Source organism: Hypomesus nipponensis, chromosome 7 (genome assembly GCF_054491055.1).
Source record: "Hypomesus nipponensis isolate SF chromosome 7, ASM5449105v1, whole genome shotgun sequence".
Lineage (NCBI taxonomy): Eukaryota > Metazoa > Chordata > Actinopteri > Osmeriformes > Osmeridae > Hypomesus > Hypomesus nipponensis.
The window spans coordinates 2,221,464-2,246,243 of record NC_140367.1 but is presented as its reverse complement, the minus strand read 5'-3'; the positions used below and the strand labels follow the sequence as shown (position 1 = coordinate 2,246,243).

Genomic DNA, 24,780 nt, shown 5'->3' with positions numbered 1-24,780 from the left:
CTTCCACCTCAAAGCCAGTCTGGTGATCCTGATGCAGAGCAGAATGTAACAGTGTCCGGTTGTGTGGCTGTTGTGTGGCTGTTGTGTGGCTGTTGTGTGGCTGTTGTGTGGCTGTTGTGTGGCTGTTGTGTGGCTGTTGTGTGGCTGTTGTGTGGCTGTTGTGTGGCTGTTGTGTGGCTGTTGTGTGGCTGTTGTGTGGCTGTTGTGTGGCTGTTGTGTGGCTGTTGTGTGGCTGTTGTGTGGCTGTTGTGTGGCTGTTGTGTGGCTGTTGTGTGGCTGTTGTGTGGCTGTTGTGTGGTGGTGTGTTCTCCACAGCCGACAGACCAGGACTGACCTATGACCAGCTGCTTCCTGGAGACGTCTCCACCCACGTGATCGACAGCTTGGACCAGGATAAAAAATACACCATCAGCATCTACGCTGTGTACCCACAGGGAGCCAGCCAGCCCGTGTCTGTAGTCGGAAAAACACGTAAGCCGCGCTCCGGTATCTGGCCTCTTCTTCTTGAACTCAAAAACTGTAGTTATCAGTGTTGACCACTAGATGTTGGTATAACCTTTCTGAGCACATGATCAATCCGCAGCGAATACATTTACATTTTACATTTAGTCATTTAGCAGACGCTCTTATCTAGAGCGACTGACAGTAAGTACAGGAACACCCCCCTGAAGTACCATGTAATGTTTCACCTTTATATGTCAAAATATGACTGAATTACAGATGTTTGAACATGGACCAAATCTGACAATGCTCGATTGGAGAAACTGCTTTTTTTTTATTATGGTGTTACTGACCTTTGTGAAATTTATATCTGGGAATGGCTCAATTGGCTGAGATGCTGATTTGGAAAACAAAGGGTTGTAGGTTGAAAACCTGTCAGAGGCATTGATTTTAATTTTTTATTCTGACGAAACGGTTCCGGGTCTTCCGATCAATCCTCCGGTTGTAAAACATAGCAGGGCGTGTTTATTTGAGCCCATCACAACACTCCGATCATCTGTTTAGCGAGACTGTGTCAACCACTGCAAAACTAATCGCCATTCAGCCTGTTGTTGGCCAAACATGAAGTAGTTTTGCTCTCTTGTTGTCCGACTCTCGATCTTCTACAGTGTACATGTTTATAATATTTTGCCATTTTGCGGAGTAACCAGCATCACTGCTTGGAGCTATATATATAATTTTCTTTTTGGGGGGGGGGGGGGGTCACACATTCTGACGGCCGTCAGAAATGGTGACCTCTGTGGTACTGGCTCTGTGATGACACCAAATTATTTTTATTTTTTTTCAGATTAGTGTGAAGGGATGAAATAACTACCCCAAACCATCGTTCAAAGTTTTAATACCTTTGGGAAGCAGTTACAGTGGGGTCACAAGTTCTTTATTTTTTTATTTTTTGGGGGTCACACATTCTGACGGCCGTCAGAAATGGTGACCTCTGTGGTACTGGCTCTGTGAGGGCTCCAAATCAGAAAAGTTTGTTCCAGATTAGTGTGAAGGGATGATAAAGTTACCCTAAACCATCTTTTGAAGTTTTAACTCCTTTTGGAAGCAGTTACGGTGGGGTCACACATTATTTCAATGTTTTTTTTTTTTTTTTTTTTGGTCACACATTCTGACGGCCGTCAGAAATGGTGACCTTTGTGGTACTGGCGCTGTGATGACTCCAAGTCAGAAAGCATGGCTCCAGATTAGTGTGAAGGGATGAAATAACTACCCCAAACCATCGTTTGAAGTTTTAGCTCCTTTGGGAAGCAGTTATGGTGGGGTCAAACATATATTTTTTTTTTGGGGGGGGGGGGTCACACATTCTGACGGCCGTCAGAAATGGTGACCTCTGTGGTACTGGCTCTGTGATGGCTCCAAATCCGAAATTATAGTTCCAGATTAGTGTGAAGGGATGATAAAGTTACCCTAAACAATCTTTTGAAGTTTTAACTCCTTTGGGAAGCAGTTACGGTGGGGTCACACATTCTGACGGCCGTCAGAAATGGTGACCTCTGTGGTACTGGTTCTATTGATGGCTCAAAATCAGAAAATATTGTTCCCGATTAGTGTGAAGGGATGATAAAGTTACCCTAAACCATCTTTTGAAGTTTTAACTCCTTTTGGAAGCAGTTACGGTTGGGTCACACATTTTTTGAAGTTTTTTTTTTCGGGTCACACGTTCTGGCGGCCGTCAGAAATGGTGACCTCTGTGGTACTGGCTCTGTGATGGCTCCAAATCAGAAAATATGGTTCCACATTAGTGGGAAGCGATGATAAAACAACCCCAAACCATCTTTTGAAGATTTATCTCCTTTTGGAAGCAGTAACGTTTTGGTCACACATTTGTGGGAGTTTTTTTTTTCGGGTCACACATTCTGACGGCCGTCAGAAATGGTGACCTCTGTGGTACTGGCTCTGTGATGGCTCCAAATCAGAAAATATAGTTCCAGATTAGTGTGAAGGGATGATAAAGTTACCCTAAACCATCTTTTGAAGTTTAAACTCATTTTGGAAGCAGTTACGTTTTGGTCACACATTTTTTTGTATTATTTTTTTCGGGTCACACATTCTGTCGGCCGTCAGAAATGGTGACCTCTGTGGTACTGGCTCTGTGATGGCTCCAAATCCGAAATTATAGTTCCAGATTAGTGTGAAGGGATGATAAAGTTACCCTAAACAATCTTTTGAAGTTTTAACTCCTTTGGGAAGCAGTTACGGTGGGGTCACACATTCTGACGGCCGTCAGAAATGGTGACCTCTGTGGTACTGGTTCTATTGATGGCTCAAAATCAGAAAATATTGTTCCCGATTAGTGTGAAGGGATGATAAAGTTACCCTAAACCATCTTTTGAAGTTTTAACTCCTTTTGGAAGCAGTTACGGTTGGGTCACACATTTTTTGAAGTTTTTTTTTTCGGGTCACACGTTCTGGCGGCCGTCAGAAATGGTGACCTCTGTGGTACTGGCTCTGTGATGGCTCCAAATCAGAAAATATGGTTCCACATTAGTGGGAAGCGATGATAAAACAACCCCAAACCATCTTTTGAAGATTTATCTCCTTTTGGAAGCAGTAACGTTTTGGTCACACATTTGTGGGAGTTTTTTTTTTCGGGTCACACATTCTGACGGCCGTCAGAAATGGTGACCTCTGTGGTACTGGCTCTGTGATGGCTCCAAATCAGAAAATATAGTTCCAGATTAGTGTGAAGGGATGATAAAGTTACCCTAAACCATCTTTTGAAGTTTAAACTCATTTTGGAAGCAGTTACGTTTTGGTCACACATTTTTTTGTATTATTTTTTTCGGGTCACACATTCTGTCGGCCGTCAGAAATGGTGACCTCTGTGGTACTGGCTCTGTGATGGCTCCAAATCCGAAATTATAGTTCCAGATTAGTGTGAAGGGATGATAAAGTTACCCTAAACAATCTTTTGAAGTTTTAACTCCTTTGGGAAGCAGTTACGGTGGGGTCACACATTCTGACGGCCGTCAGAAATGGTGACCTCTGTGGTACTGGTTCTATTGATGGCTCAAAATCAGAAAATATTGTTCCCGATTAGTGTGAAGGGATGATAAAGTTACCCTAAACCATCTTTTGAAGTTTTAACTCCTTTTGGAAGCAGTTACGGTTGGGTCACACATTTTTTGAAGTTTTTTTTTTCGGGTCACACGTTCTGGCGGCCGTCAGAAATGGTGACCTCTGTGGTACTGGCTCTGTGATGGCTCCAAATCAGAAAATATGGTTCCACATTAGTGGGAAGCGATGATAAAACAACCCCAAACCATCTTTTGAAGATTTATCTCCTTTTGGAAGCAGTAACGTTTTGGTCACACATTTGTGGGAGTTTTTTTTTTCGGGTCACACATTCTGACGGCCGTCAGAAATGGTGACCTCTGTGGTACTGGCTCTGTGATGGCTCCAAATCAGAAAATATAGTTCCAGATTAGTGTGAAGGGATGATAAAGTTACCCTAAACCATCTTTTGAAGTTTAAACTCATTTTGGAAGCTGTTACGTTTTGGTCACACATTTTTTTGTATTATTTTTTTCGGGTCACACATTCTGTCGGCCGTCAGAAATGGTGACCTCTGTGGTACTGGCTCTGTGATGGTTCCAAATCTGAAAATATGGTTCCAGATTAGTGTGAAGGGATGATAAAGTTACCCTAAACCATCTTTTGAAGTTTTAACTCCTTTTCGAAGCAGTTACGGTGGGGTCACACATTTTTGGATGTTTCTTTTTTTCGGGTCACACATTCTGACGGCCGTCAGAAATGGTGACCTCTGTGGTACTGGCTCTGTGATGGCTCCAAATCAGAAAATGTTGTTCCAGATTAGTGTGAAGGGATGATAAAAATACCCCAAACCATCTTTTGAAGATTTATTTCCTTTGGGAAGCAGTTACGGTGGGGTCACACATTCTGACGGCCGTCAGAAATGGTGACCTCTGTGGTACTGGCTCTGTGATGGCTCCAAATCAGAAAAGTTTGTTCCAGATTAGTGTGAAGGGATGATAAAGTTACCCTAAACCATCTTTTGAAGTTTTAACTCCTTTTGGAAGCAGTTACGGTGGGGTCACACATTATTTCAATGTTTTATGGGGGGGGTTTTTTGGTCACACATTCTGGCGGCCGTCAGAAATGGTGACCTCTGTGGTACTGGCTCTGTGATGGCTCCAAATCAGAAAATATGGCTCCAGATTAATGTGAAGGGATGATATTGTTAGTTGTGCAGTGACTGAGAGTCTGGAAAGAGATCAACTCAAGAAGAGTTTCAATATCTTATGAAAAGTTAATACTGAATCCTTACTCTTCATAAAATCTCATCAGTTGGTGTGTAGCAGAGAGGCTAGATAGACTGACTTGTTACCTTTTGTTCATGAGTTCAAATCCCTGTTCAAGCCTATTGTTGTTGGCCAAACATTTGAATGTATTTCAATGTTTAAAAAAAATACACGTCTGTGTGTATGTGTCTGCATATACATTTGTGTGTGTGTGTGTGTGTGTGTTTGTGTGTTTGTGTGTGTGTGTGTGTGAACAGTGAAGCTGGTTCCGGTGCAGCAGCTGCTGGTGCAGAATGCCACCACAGACACAGTGCAGGCCCGGTGGCCGTCTGTGACTGGGGCATCTGGGTACCGGCTAACCTGGTCCTCCTCAGGTACTGAACCCTCCCCCACCTCCACCTCCTCCTCCTACACCACCTCCTCCCCCACCTCCTCCACCTCCTCTGTTAGATAGTGACAGTCAGAGATAACCCTAACCTGCTTCTCCTCAGGTACTGAACCCTCCACCTCCTCCCTCTCCACCACCTCCCCCACCTCCACCTCCTCCCCCACCTCCCCCTCCTCCTCCACCTCCCCCTCTTCCTCCTCCACCTTTCTGCTCGGTTAGATAGTGACAGTCAGAGATAGACAGGAAAGTCAGGGGAGAGAGGAAGGGGGTGACATACAGGTGTAGCCTGGGCTGGAATCAATCCCAGGCCCTTGTGGCAAGGCCTCAGCAAAAGAGGGATGCACTTTACCCATTGAGCCACCGGGGGGCGCCCCTGCTCCAGTCACTTCTCACCCGATCTTGCGAACGCAACTCATACCCTGTAAACAAACCGCTGATGAACAACACTCTTTCAATTAAACTGCATTTACCGGTCACATCTACGTCTGTGTGTCTGACATCCACAGACGGCCATATTGAGAACGTCAACCTTGGGGAGACGTTTAACTTCTACATGATCCAGGGTCTACATGCAGGGAAGGAGTACGTCATCACCATCAACCCCATCTTCGTAGACATCGAGGGTCCCATCACCTCCACCAGGGCAAAGACACGTCAGTCAGCAAACACTGGGCTGTAGTCCCCTACTAAAGCCTTCTAACTGCTCTCTAGTCCTCTACTGAACCCTTCTAACTGCTCTCTAGTCCTCTACTGAACCCTTCTAACTACTCTCATCCTCTACTGAACCCTTCTAACTACTCTCATCCTCTACTGAACCCTTCTAACTACTCTAGTCTTCTACTGAACCCTACTATCGATCCATGAATCAATGTCTCTCCCCTCTCTAGTGGAGAGCAGTGCTGTTCAATGTCTCTCTCTCTTCTCTAGTGGAGAGCAGCTCTGTTCAGACTCTGAAAGCTACAGGAGTAAACACCAACAGTGCTGTCATCTTCTGGAACTCAGTCCCTGGGGCCACTGGCTACAGGCTGGCCTGGGGGCCCACTTCAGGTGAACACACACACACACACACACACACACACACACACACTCGCCTCCTTTCTTTCTCTCTATTAATAATTCACTCTCCAAGCGGGTCTAACGTGCTTTCATATACATGTGAATGACATCCTTCACCAAGTGACTGACGCACCAACATCCAGAACACATTATCACAGCAGGAGGCCCTGAGATGGAGAAGGGACTAGGCAAGCACAGGTCTTAGTTTGAGATGTTTGTGATGTTTGTGTGTGGGTTAGTGTGCGGTATTTGTGTGTGTGTGTTTCTGTATGTGTGTGTGTGTTTGTGGAGGGTTGTGTACATGCGTATATGTGTGTCCCTGTGACAGTCCCGGGTCCTTTGAAATGCCGCCCCCTAGCATCAGCGTTCTCGGCGCGCGCTGCCAGCCCGTCAGGCTGAAGACGTTGGTGACACCAGAACCCTGATTAAAGACACGGCAGGGGAAGGAAAGGACGCGCTGCCTTTTTAATGAGGGGGTCTTCTGATGCTAGTGTGTGGATGACAGGAACAGGGGGGTATTGATCAGGAACCAGATTAGAGAGGGGGAGATCTTTTATGTGAGACGCATAAATAAGGTTATATTTGGATTGGATCTTGTTCTTCTTATCCGTCTTTGAAAAATTGCTAGCGCTGGTAAGGTCGGTGTGGTAATGCTTCAACAGACTGTAAACAAACCCGGCACCAGGTGTGACCTTTATTATACTGACAGAGTGAATTAACAAGTGAGTGATGAACAAGAAGTGATTCAATTATTATTTTCATTTCACTTAGAGATAACACGCTGTTTTCTGAACGAGACATCACACAATTATTCTCTGCAACGTAATTGTGATTGCCTGCAACGTGCAGTCTTATATTTTCCCATCCTATCCTGGTCTCCAATAAAATTAAAAACCCATCGAAGAGAAACTCGTGAATAAAAACGATACGAACGTGGATGTCTTCCAGAGTTCGTAGGCCGTGACCGGCCTCGCCAGCTGGCGCTGAACGAGAGCAGTACGGAGCACCTTCTGAAGAACCTGGTCCACGACACGGAGTACGTCCTCTCCCTCTACGTGCTGTTCGGATCTCTGGCAGGTCCCGGCATCACCGCCACCTTCCGCACCTGTGAGTCAAAGTCAAAGTTGTTTATTTGTCACGTGCACCGAATAGCATAGCGTCAACTGGACAGTCTTGTGACATTCTTGTGACCTGGCAAGCAACATCAGCGCTTTGCCCTGGCAAGCAACATCTGCGCTTTGCCCTGTCGCGACAGTCGGCTTAAGATAACTGAAATACGTTTTTTTTGTTTGTTTTCAAACCTGCTTGTCGGTAGTAAACATTTTCAAACCTGCTTGTCAGTAGTAAACATTTTCAAACCTGCTTGTCAGTAGTAAACATTTTCAAACCTGCTTGTCAGTAGTAAACATTTTCAAACCTGCTTGTCAGTAGTAAACATTTTCAAACCTGCTTGTCAGTAGTAAACATTTTCAAACCTGCTTGTCATTAGTAAAATAAGCTATCAGATCCCCTCGCCTTGTTCCTCTACGGTTCCTCTTCAACTTGACTGTTGGAACATACAGAACCATCTAGAAGGTTCTATCTTCCGTATTTACCTGTGTCCTTGTGTTCCCTTCAGCTCCTCTGGGCTATGTGTCCAACTTCAAGGTGACCTCCTACACCAGCACCTCCGTGGATGTGCAGTGGAGTCCCATCGTAGGTGCCACTGAGTACAAGCTCACCTGGAGAGCCGGTACGGCCAACTCAGCCCCTCCTCCCACCACTACACACCCCAAATACGTCCAACAAAGCATGAAAAATTCTCCTATGAAAAATATATCTGTGAACCAATGAAAACGAGAGAATGAAAAAAGCAAACGTTTAATAATTCAGATCCAAAAATTCAAAGTTCCTCTCTGTTTTCCATCCAAAGACGCAGACGACAGCAGTCTTCATTCTCACTATCTGGCCCGCGGTGTTCTGCTCCACCGCATCGAGGGCCTCAACCCCGACACCACCTACATCATCAGCATCCACGCCGTCTACAGCAACACGGAAGGGCCGGAAATATCCCTGTCACAGCTCACTGGTAGGGCTTCTGAGTCGCATCACCATCGTGACGTACCAAAACACCTTTGCCTCAAACACGCACTCGCGCACAGACTCTACTACAACTGCGTGTAGAGGATAAACTTTGTTAATGGGTCTGACTTGTGTTATTATTAAATCAGATGTGTTAGTAAGCCATCTTGCATTTCTATTTAGCAGACATATTTAGACTTGTTTCCAGAGAGGCTTGATATTGTAATTAAAGGGATATTCCGCCTCTTGTCTGTCTGTTCCTGTCTGGGAGTGTTCTTGATTGACCAATCATGTACTTTCGGAGTCCCATTTAGTTCCTGTCCTTCAATCTGGATGTTATTTCTAAACAAAACTTTCAGTTTGGGATCCCTCAGCTGCTTAGCACTGTTATTATCTCATCACTGTGTCACTTCTCTGTCCTGTCTCTCTTTGTGTCTCGTTCCCTGATTCAGAGACGTGTTTTCACCCGGTCACGTTAGTAAATAACTCACTTGAAATTGGTTATCAATCAATTGGCAATCTTAAAGTTGGAATATGGAATGATAAATGCCTTGTCTACCCGTCAAAGTTGTATCCCAGCTAAGAGAGACTCTCGGTCAGAATCTAAGGTCCACTGCAAAAACGCCCTTATCAATTTAAGTGCATAAAGTCATGAGCTTGCATATGCTTAAAACAGGTAAATGTGGCTACCAGTGCAGTATGAACATTTCACTTGATAAGATTTCTTAAAATGTCACTAGATAAGATAGTTATCCTCGAAGCAATTCCAACTAGATTTCAAATCTGAAAACAGAGATGATCCCTTTCAGTTGGATGAAGGTTCTGCTGTGTCAGCAGCCCCTGGTGTGTTTGTTTTGATAGCGGCTGTCTCAGAGTCGGACGTCATCGAGGCGGTGAGGGAGGTGAAGGTCCTGGATGTGGGAGTCAACTCCTTAACCCTCTCCTGGAAGAGAACAGCCAGGGTGTCTGGATACAAGATCACCTGGAGCCCTTTTCTGGGTGAGGGACACACACACACACACACACACACAAGCTAAATCAGAGTAAAAAGCCAACAGGATGTCAGAAAAAAAAAATATCACATGCATGCTGTTCCTCCTCCCTCCCTGTAGGTGGTGATGAGAAACATCAGCTTGTCTCTTCCTCCAGCACCACCTTCACCATTCCCAACCTGCAGGAGAGTTCAGCTTACAAGATCCAGGTGTCGTCCATGGTGGGGGGTCAGGAGGGGAGTCCAGCTCTGGTCACTGCCCGCACCTGTGAGGAATCAAGCCATCAATCTATATTTATTTACAGAGTACATTTACATCAACAATCGTGGTTGAAAAAAGTTCTATATGGGAGGTGCAATTATATAGATAGAAATGGAAACACAAAGCTTAAATTATATATATATATATATATATATATATATATATAGGTAATATAGAAATCACAAAATAATAACATTCTATCTTTTCAGTGGACTTGCCCAAGGTGAACGGCTTTGCTGTCCTGGACACCACAGACAGCAGCACCTTCCTCAACTGGACCCGCGTTGAAGGGGCTTCTGGGTACCTGCTCTCCTGGAGACACATATCAGGTCAGAAGACAACCAGGAGAGAGAGAGAGAGAGACAGAGAGAGAGAGACATAGACAGAGAGAGAGAGACATAGACAGAGAGAGAGAGACAACGAGGGAGAGAGACAGACAGAGAGAGAGGGACAGCGAGAGAGAGAGACAGACAGAAAGAGACAGTGAGACAGAGAGAGAGATTAAGGACATAGCTCAACATAATCTATGAACAACATTGAAGAGGTGATGTCCATATATTTTTCCTTCAGAGTTGGAAACCAAATCGGACGTGCTTGGACCTGGTTTCACTTCCTATAAGATTGGTGGGCTATTTTACGGCCGAACATATATATTCACTATCCGACCTCTCTACGGTGAAGTGGAAGGGCCCATAACCAGCATCTACCACAAGATAGGTGAGACTCCTTCACCACAATAGGTCCCCTTCTATTTCAAGAACATAACATCTTATCAATCCATACCAATTCGGCTGACATTAACATGTTTACATAACTCGTTCTCAGTCGCAAGTGCCCCTCCGCCTGTCCGTGTTGGGTCTGAGTCCCCCAGCGCTGCCCCTGAGCCGTCTGTAGTCACAGCGTCCCGCACCATAGACGCCTCTGCAGCCCAGACCACCACCAGGAACACCCGGACCCCCCTAGCTGAGCCTCCCTCCAACACAACCACCAAGAAACCCCACAGAGGAGCAAGGACCACCGTCGTCAAGGCCGAGGTTGCCACCACCGACCAGTTCATCACGACGACCACAGACTTGTCTCTGCGGGAGACCACTGCTGTTCCAGGGCCAGGTAAGGTGTGCTTCTGTTATCTTAGGGGTTGGCAAACGCTTGAATGGATGTGGATGGAGCAAAAATTTTATTGACGTTGTAAATGCAGTCCTGTGTAAAAGTTTTAGGCACAAATAATTTAAAAATACTTAAAATATAAATATATAAAGTAGACAATACATTTTTTTTTTTCACATTGCACTATACTGCCACACAAATACAGACACAATAAAATAAATATTTAATACAATATTCATGTAATCAAATCTTGTGCATCACACACCTTTGGACATTACTGTATGTTGAAGACTTTCAATAAGTGTGGACTGATCTGACTGTTATCTTCTGTTGAAACGTGTGTCTCTGCTAGTCTGTGGAAAGGCCAAGGCAGACATTGTGTTCTTGGTGGACGAGTCTTGGAGCGTAGGTGCCAACAACTTTGTCAAACTGAAAGACTTCATGTTCCGGATTGTCACCTACTTTCCTGTCATCGGCCCTCATGGGACGCAGGTCAGCTTTGTTAAATTCATTTCCCAGACTTTACAACCCGGTGAGTCCTGTAAGTACAGGACATGGCTGCGTCTTCACGTCCTGTTTGTCTCTGGCTGCTTCAGATTGCGGTGGTGCACTACAGCGACGAGCCTCGTGTTGAGTTCCGTCTCAACAAGTACAAGGACAGGAACTCCATCCTCCGAGCGCTCAGAGGGATCCGCTACGGGGGAGGGAACACCAGGACAGGTGACCACAAACACCTGTGTTAGATACACACACACACTCATGCTTCACCCTAACCTGTCTGAAGTTGCCATGCTCTCTGAGGGTGTGCTCTCCCCCTGCATGTGCAGGGAAGGGCATCAGCTACGTGCTGAGGGAGCTGTTCCAGGAGAGCCTGGGCATGAGGCAGGACGTGGCCCACGTGCTGGTGCTGATCACAGACGGACGAGCACTGGACGACGTGGAGCCACCCTCCAGGATCGCTCACGCTCTTGGTCTGCTCTCAGTGCACACACACACACACACACATATTCACGCTCAGACACATACTCACACACACACACACTCATACACACACAGGGGCGCCGCCAGGAATTTGGGCACCATGAAAAAAAAACGAAAAAAAAGTTTGTCATTTCTATTAGTTTTTCACTTTTTTTTTGACTGTTAGTCAGGGGCCCTTGGAATTGTCCTAACTTTCCCCCCCTATACGGCGCCCCTGTACACACACACACTCATACACATACACACACACACACACACACTCATATACAAACATCTCCTTGACCAAGTGTGCATGTCCCCCTCCTTCAGGCGTAAGCGTCCTGGCTGTGGGAGTCGCTAACGCAGACATCGAGGAGCTGAGGAAGATCGCCTCTCCCAGCAGCTACAAGAACGTCTTCTACGCCAGCACCTTCGACGACTTCCCCACCATCGAGCGAGAGTTCATCAGCAACATCTGCAGTGAGGCACTCCTCTCAGAATTCAAACTACACGACGAGGTGAATTTGATATTACTCTGAAATGACCCCCCCCCCCCTCCGAAAATGTGCTACAAATTTATTTTTCCAATTTGTATATATTTTTATATTTACTAACATCCGAATAGTTTATGCTTCTAGAGTGTTTCACGTGATAAAGTCTTCCTTGATTTATGTTTCAGTCTACCCAGCTGGATACCCCGACAGACGATCCTGATGAACTACCCAAACCCCAGGGACCCTGTCCCTCCCAGTGTCTTAAAGTAGGTCTTCTACTCCTACAAGCAACATCAGAACCAGTTTTATTGGCCTTCCTGTGAGATTATGGAGGGCGTTTTTCATTATCTTTTTTTAGCAGTTTTGTAATTTGCTGTTTTATTTGCCTTTCACTCATCACAATGTTATTTTGCCAATCGCATGTTTAATTGAATCTTCTCCTAATTAATTTTGTTGCTCTCTTAGGGTCAGAAAGGTGAAAAGGTGAGTTCACTTTTAATTGTGTGACATTTGAGATGGAATATGTGCCGCTTTTTTACAGATATTAAACCTCTGTATCTATTTTGCTCACTTTCTATCCTGCTGTTTAGGGAGACGGCTCTAGTGTCGGAGGCCTGGTATGTCTGATATTCATTCATTCAATCAATCATTCACTCATTCAGTAAGTCATTCATTCACTTATTCAGTAAGTCATTCAATCACTCATTCAGTAAGTCATTCATTCACTTATTCAGTAAGTCATTCAATCACTCATTCAGTAAGTCATTCATTCACTCATTCAGTAAGTCATTCAATCACTCATTCAGTAAGTCATTCATTCACTTATTCAGTAAGTCATTCAATCACTCATTCATTAAGTCATTCAGTAAGTCATTCAGTAAGTTATTCATTCATTCACTCATTCAGTAAGTCATTCACTCATTCAGTAAGTCATTCATTCCTGTTGTCTTCCAACATGCTGTTTCCTCCACAGAGCCTGAAGCAGGGCAATGCTGGCTACGACCCTTTCACTCTGACGTCTAAAGGAGAGAAGGGAGAGAGGGTGAGGGCCCGTGTTTCACCACAGTCACAACACAAGTGTGCCGTTCTGTAATCCCATTGGCTCGTTTCACCTGAATGACCTGCTCACGGTCCCTTATGTTGTCATCATTACACAGGGTGTATTTGTTGCTGTACTTAATTCAAACCAGATGCTGTGTAACATTAAAGACACACATTTGGTCACAACATTTGGTGACTCGTTTCCTGATAGGGCAAGGCATGTCTGCATCCATCGTATTAATATTCTCACATATGGAGGGCCCAGGACACCAACTGAATATTGCCAATATTTCATAACCTGTCAAACATCATTTTGCTATTTGCTCATGAAGCTTGAAATATATTGTGGCTTGTGATACTGCGAGGGCAACAGATTTAGCAGAGTTTTGTTTTTGCTTTAGTAATCTAGATTCTGGCACAGACCATAATTTTCTTATTTTACAGGGACTCCCTGGAACAGATGGTGTCCCAGGGTTGCCAGGACGACCTGGTAGAACCGGACCACCAGGGTCTGCTGGGCAGAGAGTAAAATAACCTAAAAGTGACAAATAATTGAATGTGGTCGCCTAGTTTCATGAGCATTGTCATGGTAACGTACCTTTCTGTTATGTTTCAGGGTACAGCAGGAGTTCCAGGTGATATGGTATGTCCACACACAGTAATGAGCAGGAACATGTGTTTTTAATCATACAAACGGTAGCAGACACTGTTTATCATGAGCCATGTCAGAAGACACTGCATAGTTCGTACGTCTGAGTGATAAAAGACTCTTGGGAGACCAGCTTCTCTGTGCTCTGATTGTATAGATAGATCATTTACGGTATTGTACCTAACTGTTGAAACCTTAAAATAAATCCTCAACTTTGTACGTCAGAATGATTCATAAAGAGACCGGAATCTGTATTCTAAATAATTATAATCGCACATGACGCAGCCTGAAGTAATTACTATGGTACAGCCATGCACTATGAATGACAGATGGTCAGGCATGCTTGATTAAGTAGTTTCCATATTATACTGTGTGTCGGTTGAAAAGGTGACAATTACATTCCTTCCTAGTGAATGTGAACAATGTTATTCCTCTGGTGCGATCTGACATTAAGTACATTCTCATTCATCTTTTCTTTTTCTGCCTTCTCCTGTTCCACTGTTCCACTGTTCCACTGTTCCACTGTTCCACTGTTCCACTGTTCCACTGTTCCACTGTTCCACTGTTCCACTGTTCCCCTGTTCCACTGTTCCACTGTTCTCCTGTTCCACTGTTCTCCTGTTCCACTGTTCCACTGTTCCACTGTTCCACTGTTCTCCTGTTCCCCTGTTCCACTGTTCCACTGTTCCACTGTTCTCCTGTTCCACTGTTCCACTGTTCTCCTGTTCCACTGTTCCACTGTTCCACTGTTCCACTGTTCTCCTGTTCCACTGTTCCACTGTTCCACTGTTCCACTGTTCCACTGTTCTCCTGTTCCACTGTTCCACTGTTCTCCTGTTCCACTGTTCCACTGTTCTCCTGTTCCACTGTTCCACTGTTCCACTGTTCCACTGTTCTCCTGTTCCACTGTTCTCCTGTTCCACTGTTCTCCTGTTCCACTGTTCCACTGTTCTCCTGTTCCACTGTTCCACTGTTCCACTGTTCCACTGTTCTCCTGTTCCACTGTTCCACTGTTCCCCTGTTCCCCTGTTCCACTGTTCTCCTGTTCCACTGTTCCACTGTTCTCCTGTTCCACTGTTCCACTGTTCTCCTGTTCCACTGTTCCACTGTTCTCCTGTTCCACTGTTCCACTGTTCCACTGTTCCACTGTTCTCCTGTTCCACTGTTCCACTGTTCTCCTGTTCCACTGTTCCACTGTTCCACTGTTCTCCTGTTCCCCTGTTCCACTGTTCTCCTGTTCCACTGTTCCACTGTTCCACTGTTCCACTGTTCTCCTGTTCCACTGTTCCACTGTTCTCCTGTTCCACTGTTCCACTGTTCTCCTGTTCTCCTGTTCCACTGTTCCACTGTTCTCCTGTTCCACTGTTCCACTGTTCCACTGTTCTCCTGTTCCACTGTTCCACTGTTCCACTGTTCCACTGTTCCACTGTTCCACTGTTCCACTGTTCTCCTGTTCCACTGTTCCACTGTTCTCCTGTTCCACTGTTCCACTGTTCCACTGTTCCACTGTTCCACTGTTCCACTGTTCTCCTGTTCCACTGTTCCACTGTTCTCCTGTTCCACTGTTCCACTGTTCCACTGTTCTCCTGTTCCCCTGTTCCACTGTTCTCCTGTTCCACTGTTCCACTGTTCCACTGTTCCACTGTTCTCCTGTTCCACTGTTCCACTGTTCTCCTGTTCCACTGTTCCACTGTTCCACTGTTCTCCTGTTCTCCTGTTCCACTGTTCCACTGTTCTCCTGTTCCACTGTTCCACTGTTCCACTGTTCTCCTGTTCCACTGTTCCACTGTTCCCCTGTTCCACTGTTCCACTGTTCTCCTGTTCCACTGTTCCACTGTTCCACTGTTCCACTGTTCTCCTGTTCCACTGTTCCACTGTTCTCCTGTTCCACTGTTCTCCTGTTCCCCTGTTCCACTGTTCTCCTGTTCCACTGTTCCACTGTTCCACTGTTCCACTGTTCTCCTGTTCCACTGTTCCACTGTTCTCCTGTTCCACTGTTCCACTGTTCTCCTGTTCCACTGTTCCACTGTTCCACTGTTCCACTGTTCTCCTGTTCCACTGTTCCACTGTTCCACTGTTCTCCTGTTCCACTGTTCCACTGTTCTCCTGTTCCACTGTTCCACTGTTCTCCTGTTCCACTGTTCTCCTGTTCCACTGTTCTCCTGTTCCACTGTTCTCCTGTTCCACTGTTCCACTGTTCCACTGTTCCACTGTTCCACTGTTCTCCTGTTCCACTGTTCCACTGTTCCACTGTTCCACTGTTCTCCTGTTCCACTGTTCCACTGTTCCACTGTTCCACTGTTCCACTGTTCCACTGTTTCTCCTGTTCCCCTTCTCCCCTTCTCCCCTCCCCTTCTCCTGTCTTGTGACCCCAGGGTCCTGCTGGTACCACAGGACCAAAGGGACAGAGAGGAGAGAGGGTAAGTCTTACCTGTCTCACCACACCTGGACTGAGTAACCACACGCTCACCTGTCTCACCACACCTGGACTGAGTAACCACACGCTCACCTGTCTCACCACACCTGGACTGAGTAACCACACGCTCACCTGTCGGTGGAGGCGGCTGATCAAAGCAGGAAATGATGTGAAGTGTGGTTTCTCCCAAATGACGTAACTCTGCCTGTTCCCCCCCAGGGGGAGCCTGGGTACGTCATAGGGGGCATGGACACACTCTCCCCAGGACGGAAAGGGGAACCGGGATCGTCTGTGAGTACCCATAGCAACCGATTTAACAATTCTTTAAGAAGCGGACCTCCCAGAATACAGGAGACAAGTCCTCTGTGTCTTCCAGGGCCCCCAAGGCCCCCCCGGCTCCCAGGGCCCCCAGGGATCCCCAGGTGTCCCCGGGGGGGCTGGGTCCTCTGGGCTGCCTGGACAACCCGGACCCATCGGCCCCCCTGGCCTCTCCGTCAAGGTAACCACTCCACATGCTTTGTTTGGGGGGCAGATAAAGGGGAAATGTGCTGAGCCACATAGCGTAGTTCAGTAAGTAACGCAATACAGGAAATATGTTAGAAGTACGAATAAAATAAGTGATGAAAGTTAGTATAATACTGTCTACACAGTGTGTGTATGTGTGTGATTATGCAGGGCACTGTCAGTGTCCTTTGATCACATGCTAAAACCACGCTATATGACTCACAGCATGCCATTACAGTAGGGTTCAGATGTGTGACAGCGTGCAATGACGCTCTCTGCCCTGCAGGGGGAGCATGGAGAACCAGGAGCCAAAGTGAGTCATGGATCCTGTTTTACATGGATGTCTGTGGATTTTCTAACCAGCCAAGAATGATTGTTTTAATTTTTAAACAATGTCTTTTTAATTGGTCTACTGCACTGGTACTGAAACAGTAATGTTTCCTGAAGTTTCTGGTAAAGCTGAACAAGTAGAAAGAAGATTAATGTGATTTGCTTTTGTTACGTGTGTTTCTTGTGCTTTCTGAAAGGGCTTGCGTGGAAAACAAGGTCTGAAGGGAGACCAAGGAGAGAACGGCAGAGACGTGAGTTCAGTTGACGAGGCAGGAGGGGGAAGGAGGGGGCAGGAGGGGTCTGGAGGGGGCAGGGGGGGGCAGGAGGGGTCTGGAGGGGGCAGGAGGGTGCAGGGGGGGGAAGGAGTGCTCTGGAGGGGGCAGGGGGGGGCAGGAGGGGTCTGGAGGGGTGTGTGTGTGTGTGTGTGTGTGTGTATGTGTGTGTGTGTGTGTGTGTGTGTGTGTGTGTGTGTGTGTGTGTGTGTGTGTGTGTGTGTGTGTGTGTGTGTGTGTGTGGAGGAAAAGAGTCTAATATGAGCCTTTAAAACTACAGAATGAGAGTTGTATGTAATTCTCCTACTGGAAATTCAAACCTAGTATCTAGTTTACATTTTTTAAATGCATAAATATATAAAAGCGTATGTGTTTATACACTTTTTAAAATGTAATGTGTCTAAATGGTTTCCACACAGGGCATGGCAGGTTTACCTGGACCAATAGGGATTGACGGGGTTCCAGGGTTCACAGGTCAAAAGGGAGAGAGGGTAAGACCACGAAGGAGATGATGTTGACGTGAACGTCACACCCACCCTCCATGAATGTGAACCGTGTGCACATGCTGTTGTTCCCAGGGAGAGGAAGGGATCGGGGTCCAAGGTGTTCCAGGTCCTCCTGGAGAGCAGGGGGATAAGGTCAGATCACACCTTCATCTTCTCTTAAACCGTTGATTTGACATGGAAACCACCAATTCACGGTTACCTATTAAGATACATAATATTCCAGTCCACTTCAAGGCAACACAACATACTTGATCACTCTAACAGTTTTGCGTAGTGAAAGAAAAATGTGAATCAGCCAAACAGTTTTGTTCCTGTCGATGATCAGATGTTTTGTTGTTCAGGGACACTCTGGTCTAACTGGACCTCAGGGCACAAAGGTACAGAGAGACACAACCTCCAAACCGCCCTGCAACTATTCACGCGTGCTCCGCAGGAACACACAGACCTGCCTATCTGATTGACAGATTATATTCCAGAGTTCCACCCCCGCTGTGTGGTGATAACGTGTGTTGTGTCCTCTCTCTCTTCGAGGGTGAGGCGGGCGTCCAGGGCGTCCAAGGAGCAGTCGGGCCCCGGGTAAGCATCGTCCTCCCCACTGTGACATCACATCCTCCCCACTGTGACATCACATCCTCCCCATGTGTGAGGATGTGATGTCACAGTGCAGTCTGTGTGGACTCTTCTCCAGGCAGCGAGTCACAACATCACTTCAGATGATACGAGTTTTCCTGGGAGTTGTTCCTTGTCTTCCTTGAGGGTTTAGGCTGGTGTAGGTGCAGTTCTGTGTGGCGTGTGTGAAGCCCTTTGAGACACTGCGTGTCAAAAGAGGCCTGTGTATATAAGATTTGATTGGATTTCTGTGATGAAATGATCAACAAAGGATTTTTTCATCCGCAGGGGAAGAAAGGGTTGAAAGGGGAGCAGGGGAACAAGGTGAGACCCACTCTCTCCTTCTCCTTACATTAAAACATGGCTGCTGTTCAATTCAAATGTTTGCTGGTTAATCAGAGCGTTGATGGAGAAAATTAATTTATCTCAGCCTGGAGTCAATTGCTGAGCTCTGAGTGGCTTGAAAGTATGATTGACTCTGGGCTTGTGTGTGTGTGTCTTCCCATCACTGTGTCTTTTTCAAACTGCACAGCCTCTTCACTGCCTCTCCCTCGATGCCTTGTCCTACCATTTAACATACAAATGTATCGTTTTTCTACAGTTTAATGCAAAAAAACGATCTTTATCACTCATACTGGCATGTAACAGTACAGGAGCTGTTATTCCGTGACCTCTTCCATGGCTCATAAGTCGCAGGTTCTAGATCCTGTGACAGCTGCCGTGAGCTACCCCAAGTCACACCGTCTCTCGAAGAGGGGAGGCATCTCCTTCACCTGTCCCCTCAGGTGTCACCCGCCCCTTCAGGTGTCACCCGCCCCTTTAGGTGCCACCTGCCCCCTCAGGTGCCACCTGTCCCCTCAGGTGCCACCTGTCCCCTCAGGTGTCACCTGTCCCCTCAGGTGCCACCCGCCCACCAGGGACATCACTCAGCATGTGTGTGTGTCACAATGAACTGGATCGTTCGATGGTGGTGTCCAGCGAGACGCTTGTTCAGTCACTCCCCTTAACTACGTCAGGACTTGTTGCTTTGTCCTCTACAGGGTGATCGTGGAGACGGAGGGAGTATGGGGCCTCGGGGACCCACGGTGAGTGTCGTCTCCTTTGCCTTCCGGAAAAATCCATCCTGATACATTGAACAGCGCGTATACTCTATATAGTGTCAGGGCCAGCTACAGTCTGGCCTGGTGAATGTGTTTGAGTACGTTTTAGGATGTTTCCTGTGGAGGCTCTGTGTGAGGATGGTTTGCTACGTCCAGTTACCTAAAGGTCCGACACAAACTGTCACTTCCTGCTCAGAAGTTGGCTTTAACTGAGCTTCGACGCTCGCTGTGAAACTTTGCTTTGTGACATCACATGGACAGTTCATCAAGTTCTTTCAACTCCCAGGGTTCTGAGCCGCACCTCTGCAAATCAGATCTGATCCACATGATCCGCAGAAGAGTGTGTGTGTGTGTGTGTGTGTGAGTGAATGCGTGTGTGAATGAATGTGTGCGCGTATGAGTGTGTGTGTGAATGCGTGTGCGTGCATGTGTGTGTGTGTGCGCTTATGTGTCTGTACCTTAGGGAAATTAACCCCTCTGATTAGTGTAGGGTAGCCCGCCTCCTGCTCCCTCAGTCCTGTCCAGCCATGGATTTTAGCCCCTCGTTCTGCCTCACTCACTCCAATATTAAAAAAGCCCCCTCTGATCTCTGGCTGATTAAAATAATTGAAATAAATCATACCACACTGTACGAGGAAGGTTTAAACAGGTCTTCAGCAATAAGCTGGTCACGATTCTCAGATCTTGGTTTCTTGTTATGGATCTTCTTTTAAGATGATTATGAAGTTTGTCCAGTGCAGCTGTGGGTTCTTTGGCTTGCCACTGCTAACGGTCCATCAGAGATGCCCTGCGTCGATTACTTTTAACTCCGAGCAGTTTGTGTAAACCTACATGGCGAATAAACCAAATTCTGATTCTGTTTGATGAAGAAGGGGAGGGATGTCAAATAAGGCTCAAAGCTCTTACTTCTAGAGGTCATACTGGCTCAATAATTCACCTCACAATTAACTGTGTTGCACACACACACACACACATATTTAAGTACCATAATAACCTATTCTGCATATTTGTGACACAGTAAGTGTGTCTACGGTAGTCATGTTTCATGAGACTGTGTGATAACTCTGATGTCCTCTCAGGGCTTGACTGGAGCAACAGGACCCAAGGGTGATGAAGTGAGTGCTACTGCTGTGTGTGTGTGTGTGCGTGTGTGTGTGTGTGTGTGTGCGTGTGTGTGTGTGTGTGTGTGTGTATGTGCTTGAGTGTGTGTGTTTTGTAGTATGTGTTGTTATTGTATATTGTTGTTATTATCAGTGACCTATGCACTTTGTAAAGCTCTCTCTTGGAAGTTGCTTTGGATAAAAGCGTCTGCTAAATGAATACATGTAAATGTAAACGTAAATGTAAATGTGTGTACTGTAGTGTGTGTGTGTGTGTGTGTTTAACTATTTGTCTTGTCACAGGGACAAAGAGGAGTGCCTGGTGATCCAGCAAAAGGGGTAAAACATGAATCATCTAAAGTGGTCTGATGAAGTACTGAACATGTTTGTATGCATCCCCACCCACTGACACTGTATACAACAAGCAACACCACACAGTACATGACCTCCTGTTTCCTTCTCAGATTCTTGGTCCAACAGGGAAAAAAGGAACCAGAGTGAGTATTTCGTTCATCTCAATGATTTTTTGTTCTGCGATTTCCCTCCCGTCCGTGTGCTCTCATTCGAGCATTGATCGAGTTCCTCTTCCCAGACGCCTCTCAAGACGTTAACACAACTGAGGCTTCTGTTGGTTGCTTTTAGGATTTAATCCTTGTGTTGCAGACCTTAGCCTGTGAGTCTGTTTTTGTGTTGCAGACCTTAGCCTGTGAGTCTGTTTTTGTGTTGCAGACCTTAGCCTGTGAGTCTGTTTTTGTGTTGCAGACCTTAGCCTGTGAGTCTGTTTTTGTGTTGCAGACCTTAGCCTGTGAGTCTGTTTTTGTGTTGCAGACCTTAGCCTGTGAGTCTGTTTTTGTGTTGCAGACCTTAGCCTGTGAGTCTGTTTTTGTGTTGCAGACCTTAGCCTGTGAGTCTGTTTTTGTGTTGCAGACCTTAGCCTGTGAGTCTGTTTTTGTGTTGCAGACCTTAGCCTGTGAGTCTGTTTTTGTGTTGCAGACCTTAGCCTGTGAGTCTGTTTTTGTGTTGCAGACCTTAGCCTGTGAGTCTGTTTTTGTGTTGCAGACCTTAGCCTGTGAGTCTGTTTTTGTGTTGCAGACCTTAGCCTGTGAGTCTGTTTTTGTGTTGCAGACCTTAGCCTGTGAGTCTGTTTTTGTGTTGCAGACCTTAGCCTGTGAGTCTGTTTTTGTGTTGCAGACCTTAGCCTGTGAGTCTGTTTTTGTGTTGCAGACCTTAGCCTGTGAGTCTGTTTGCGAGTCGTACTGTAAGTCCTGTTGGTTGGCAGTATTCCCCAACAACATGGGACCTCGTCCCCCAGGTCTCCCTGTCAGTAAACGCTCAGTCGTGATTACCAACCCTCCACGCGCCCAGATCCCTTCTCACCACTCCTCGGGGGGTTATTAAAAGTTGGTGACTAACAAGGTTTTGATTATCTGCGAGTTGTCTGAGCAAACTCTAGATTGGTTCGATGCTCCTTGCTAATCTCTGCGGGACACTTCTGAGCTCTTGTTGATTGGACGGACATGTCTAGTTCTGTACATCAATTGGCCCTTCTGACAGGAAGCGTTGTGTTTTCCAGGGAGATGTTGGGCCGGCGGGACCTGCTGGACTTCAAGGGATAAAAGGCCTTCAAGGACTGAAAGGAGAAAAGGTAAACACTGGGTGAATGGATGAATGTGTGAATGGGTGAATGGATGAATGGGTGGGTGAATGGATGAATGGGTGGGTGAATGGATGAATGGGTGGATGGTTATTGAGCATTCTAACATTGACTTGTATAAACTATATTTTGTATTCAAATAAAACCAGTATTTGAAATCAGTGTATTGACTGAAGAGAATTGACCTTGTCTGTGCCTGTGGGTCGGGTGTGAGCAGGGTAGCCCAGGGTTTGGGATTCCTGGACAACAGGGACCCAAGGGAGAGAACGGTGAAAGGGTAAGCCAACATGTTTTACCTGAATCATTCAAATCTTTTGCAGTGGTACTCCATCAATCATTTCTCAGAGACTTTCCAGATTCCAGATTTGTTTTTACACGCCATACATTTTTCAAATTAATATCGGTTACGTCCAGCAAATGATTCATGTTGTGTGTTTGTACTTTGTTGCGTTTTATCTGTTAACTCAAAAAGCTTTCCTTCCTCTTAGGGAAATGTCGGTTTGTCTGGTAAACCAGGGCCCAAGGTAAGAACCATCCATCTCTTGTGTATGTGTCTTCAATGTCGAATTTGAAACAGTTGTTCAGTAATGCAAAACAGGAAACAAACCGTGGATCGCCAAGTGACCGACAAAATCAGTTTGAAAACCCTGGGTGTGTTCTGGTTTGCAGGGACAGGATGGCTCTGGAGGTGTCAAAGGGGCAGTTGGTTTCCCAGGAAATCCTGGAGCACCAGGACTTAGAGGTAAAGATGTAAGTAAATCCAGAGAGGTTGTTACGAAACTGACAGCTTGTGTGTGTGTGTGTTTCATTATGCGTGTTCATTGTATGTATTAGGATTTCTACACAAGTGTATTGGGGCCTGCTACAGGTGCGGTGACAGCTCTTGTGTTCCACAGGGTCTACCTGGCTTGAAAGGAGATTCGGGGGCGAGGGTAAGTTCTCTTTTCCGTTAGACTTTCGTCGCCATGACGACCACATGGGTCACTTCTTCTTCACGTGTTTCTCAGGGAGACCAGGGTCCCGCTGGGGAGCCGGGGGACAGAGGGATCAGGGTAAGGTCTCATCTGCTCCGACTGTACCTGGCTACGCAGGAGAGCGAAGCAGACTGTTTGATATTCTTCTTCTTCTCTGACTGTAGGGTCCGCTGGGGTTACCCGGGCGACCCGGAGACCCAGGACAAAAGGGGGACTCTGGGAAAATCGGTTTGCCGGTGAGCGTGGTATACTTGATTTGGATCTGACTCCGGAATCAGTTCCGTTTAATATGTTTCTCGATAAACTCTCGGTTGTGAGCTGGTGAACATGAACGAGAGAGACTTGTCGCGGCTCTGTTGTTTGAGGTGCTCAGACCAAACCGTTTCATTGTTTCAGGGTGTTGAAGGCGTGAAGGGAGACAGAGGAGAGCCGGTATGTTTGACGCTCGTGATAAAACACCAAACACGATTATCATTCAGCCTAAGGCCCGACTGCCTCACAGCCACACTGGCTGCCCTGTACCGCTGACTTCTCCTTTTGTTTCGCCGCTCGGAAATCAAAAATTCTAAATTCTCTTGCCTTTTCTAATTTGATGTTCGGTTTTGATATGTACATTAATGAAGTCTCGCTTTAGCGGTCATGCCGCCGGTGGGTTGCTGTGGTGGTGAGATGGAGGGCTCTGCTGAGCCCAGAGTGTCTAACTGGCCTCCGTCTTGTCTTGTTTCCATGGTCGCTCCGCTCCTCAGGGGAAGCCAGGCGCTCCGGGAGGATCCTCAGTACGTAGCTGTCCCAGCATGCACCACTTTGCATCAATTCAGCCGTCACAAAGCATGCACCACTTTGCATCAATTCAGCCGTCACAAAGCATGCACCACTTTGCATCAATTCAGCCGTCACAAAGCATGCACCACTTTGCATCAATTCAGCCGTCACAAAGCATGCACCACTTTGCATCAATTCAGCCGTCAGCTAACCACGAAGGAGTATGATCTATTTCTCGTGGCGCTTGAGACAATGATGTCATGACAGCTGGAAGACTTTAGATGCATTTGCTTCCAATGCAAATGATGCATTTCATGATCAGTTTGATTTGTTTTTATATTGTCTCACTTGATGTGTTTGCTCCTCCAGTTGACTTCAGACAACAACGTTCTAACAAGGGTGATCAAGGTGAGATGTTTTTTTTCTTTTTCTACTTCGTTTACATTTTAAACCTGTGCGATACTGTAGATGCGTAAACACCTCAAGCTGTTTTGTACTGTGTTGCAGTCTACTGTCTTCAACTGTACTTTAATGTATTAAATGTAACCGTTGTGGTGTTTTGTATGTGGTTAGGGGGAACCAGGAGACACTGGTCCGAGAGGAGAGACAGGTCTTCAAGGACCAAGAGTGAGTGTCACCCCTGGAGGTTAAGGGTCTGAGGGTCATATGCATTTCTTTGTTTTGACCTGCCAAGGGCCAAAAAATGCAATGACCTTAAAGCCAATCTAAACAGTCTGATACGGGGGATCAGATGATGCCATTTATGTTTTAAACTGAA

General features: G+C 46.2%; 1 protein-coding gene across 1 annotated transcript in view; it reads left to right on the top strand.

Annotated features, from left to right (window-relative positions):
• The window catches only part of col7a1l (collagen type VII alpha 1-like), a 53,344-nt gene that overhangs the window by 7,754 nt on the left and 20,810 nt on the right, over positions 1-24,780 (top strand). The window contains exons 9-55 of the mRNA XM_084702006.1: positions 316-471; positions 5,024-5,140; positions 5,661-5,807; positions 6,082-6,201; positions 7,159-7,317; positions 7,829-7,942; positions 8,129-8,278; positions 9,133-9,270; positions 9,384-9,530; positions 9,734-9,853; positions 10,095-10,241; positions 10,350-10,634; positions 10,984-11,123; positions 11,228-11,351; positions 11,459-11,602; positions 11,922-12,109; positions 12,271-12,351; positions 12,551-12,568; positions 12,676-12,702; positions 13,059-13,127; positions 13,571-13,651; positions 13,743-13,769; positions 16,151-16,195; positions 16,411-16,482; positions 16,595-16,690; positions 16,982-17,008; positions 17,223-17,276; positions 17,717-17,788; positions 17,876-17,935; positions 18,145-18,180; positions 18,335-18,379; positions 18,701-18,736; positions 19,453-19,497; positions 20,592-20,627; positions 20,916-20,951; positions 21,077-21,109; positions 22,186-22,257; positions 22,484-22,543; positions 22,755-22,790; positions 22,936-23,016; positions 23,163-23,198; positions 23,274-23,318; positions 23,405-23,476; positions 23,637-23,672; positions 23,987-24,016; positions 24,372-24,410; positions 24,576-24,629. Coding sequence (XP_084558132.1) covers positions 316-471; positions 5,024-5,140; positions 5,661-5,807; positions 6,082-6,201; positions 7,159-7,317; positions 7,829-7,942; positions 8,129-8,278; positions 9,133-9,270; positions 9,384-9,530; positions 9,734-9,853; positions 10,095-10,241; positions 10,350-10,634; positions 10,984-11,123; positions 11,228-11,351; positions 11,459-11,602; positions 11,922-12,109; positions 12,271-12,351; positions 12,551-12,568; positions 12,676-12,702; positions 13,059-13,127; positions 13,571-13,651; positions 13,743-13,769; positions 16,151-16,195; positions 16,411-16,482; positions 16,595-16,690; positions 16,982-17,008; positions 17,223-17,276; positions 17,717-17,788; positions 17,876-17,935; positions 18,145-18,180; positions 18,335-18,379; positions 18,701-18,736; positions 19,453-19,497; positions 20,592-20,627; positions 20,916-20,951; positions 21,077-21,109; positions 22,186-22,257; positions 22,484-22,543; positions 22,755-22,790; positions 22,936-23,016; positions 23,163-23,198; positions 23,274-23,318; positions 23,405-23,476; positions 23,637-23,672; positions 23,987-24,016; positions 24,372-24,410; positions 24,576-24,629 — 3,953 coding nt within the window. The remainder of the gene's footprint in view (positions 1-315; positions 472-5,023; positions 5,141-5,660; positions 5,808-6,081; positions 6,202-7,158; positions 7,318-7,828; positions 7,943-8,128; positions 8,279-9,132; positions 9,271-9,383; positions 9,531-9,733; positions 9,854-10,094; positions 10,242-10,349; positions 10,635-10,983; positions 11,124-11,227; positions 11,352-11,458; positions 11,603-11,921; positions 12,110-12,270; positions 12,352-12,550; positions 12,569-12,675; positions 12,703-13,058; positions 13,128-13,570; positions 13,652-13,742; positions 13,770-16,150; positions 16,196-16,410; positions 16,483-16,594; positions 16,691-16,981; positions 17,009-17,222; positions 17,277-17,716; positions 17,789-17,875; positions 17,936-18,144; positions 18,181-18,334; positions 18,380-18,700; positions 18,737-19,452; positions 19,498-20,591; positions 20,628-20,915; positions 20,952-21,076; positions 21,110-22,185; positions 22,258-22,483; positions 22,544-22,754; positions 22,791-22,935; positions 23,017-23,162; positions 23,199-23,273; positions 23,319-23,404; positions 23,477-23,636; positions 23,673-23,986; positions 24,017-24,371; positions 24,411-24,575; positions 24,630-24,780) is intronic.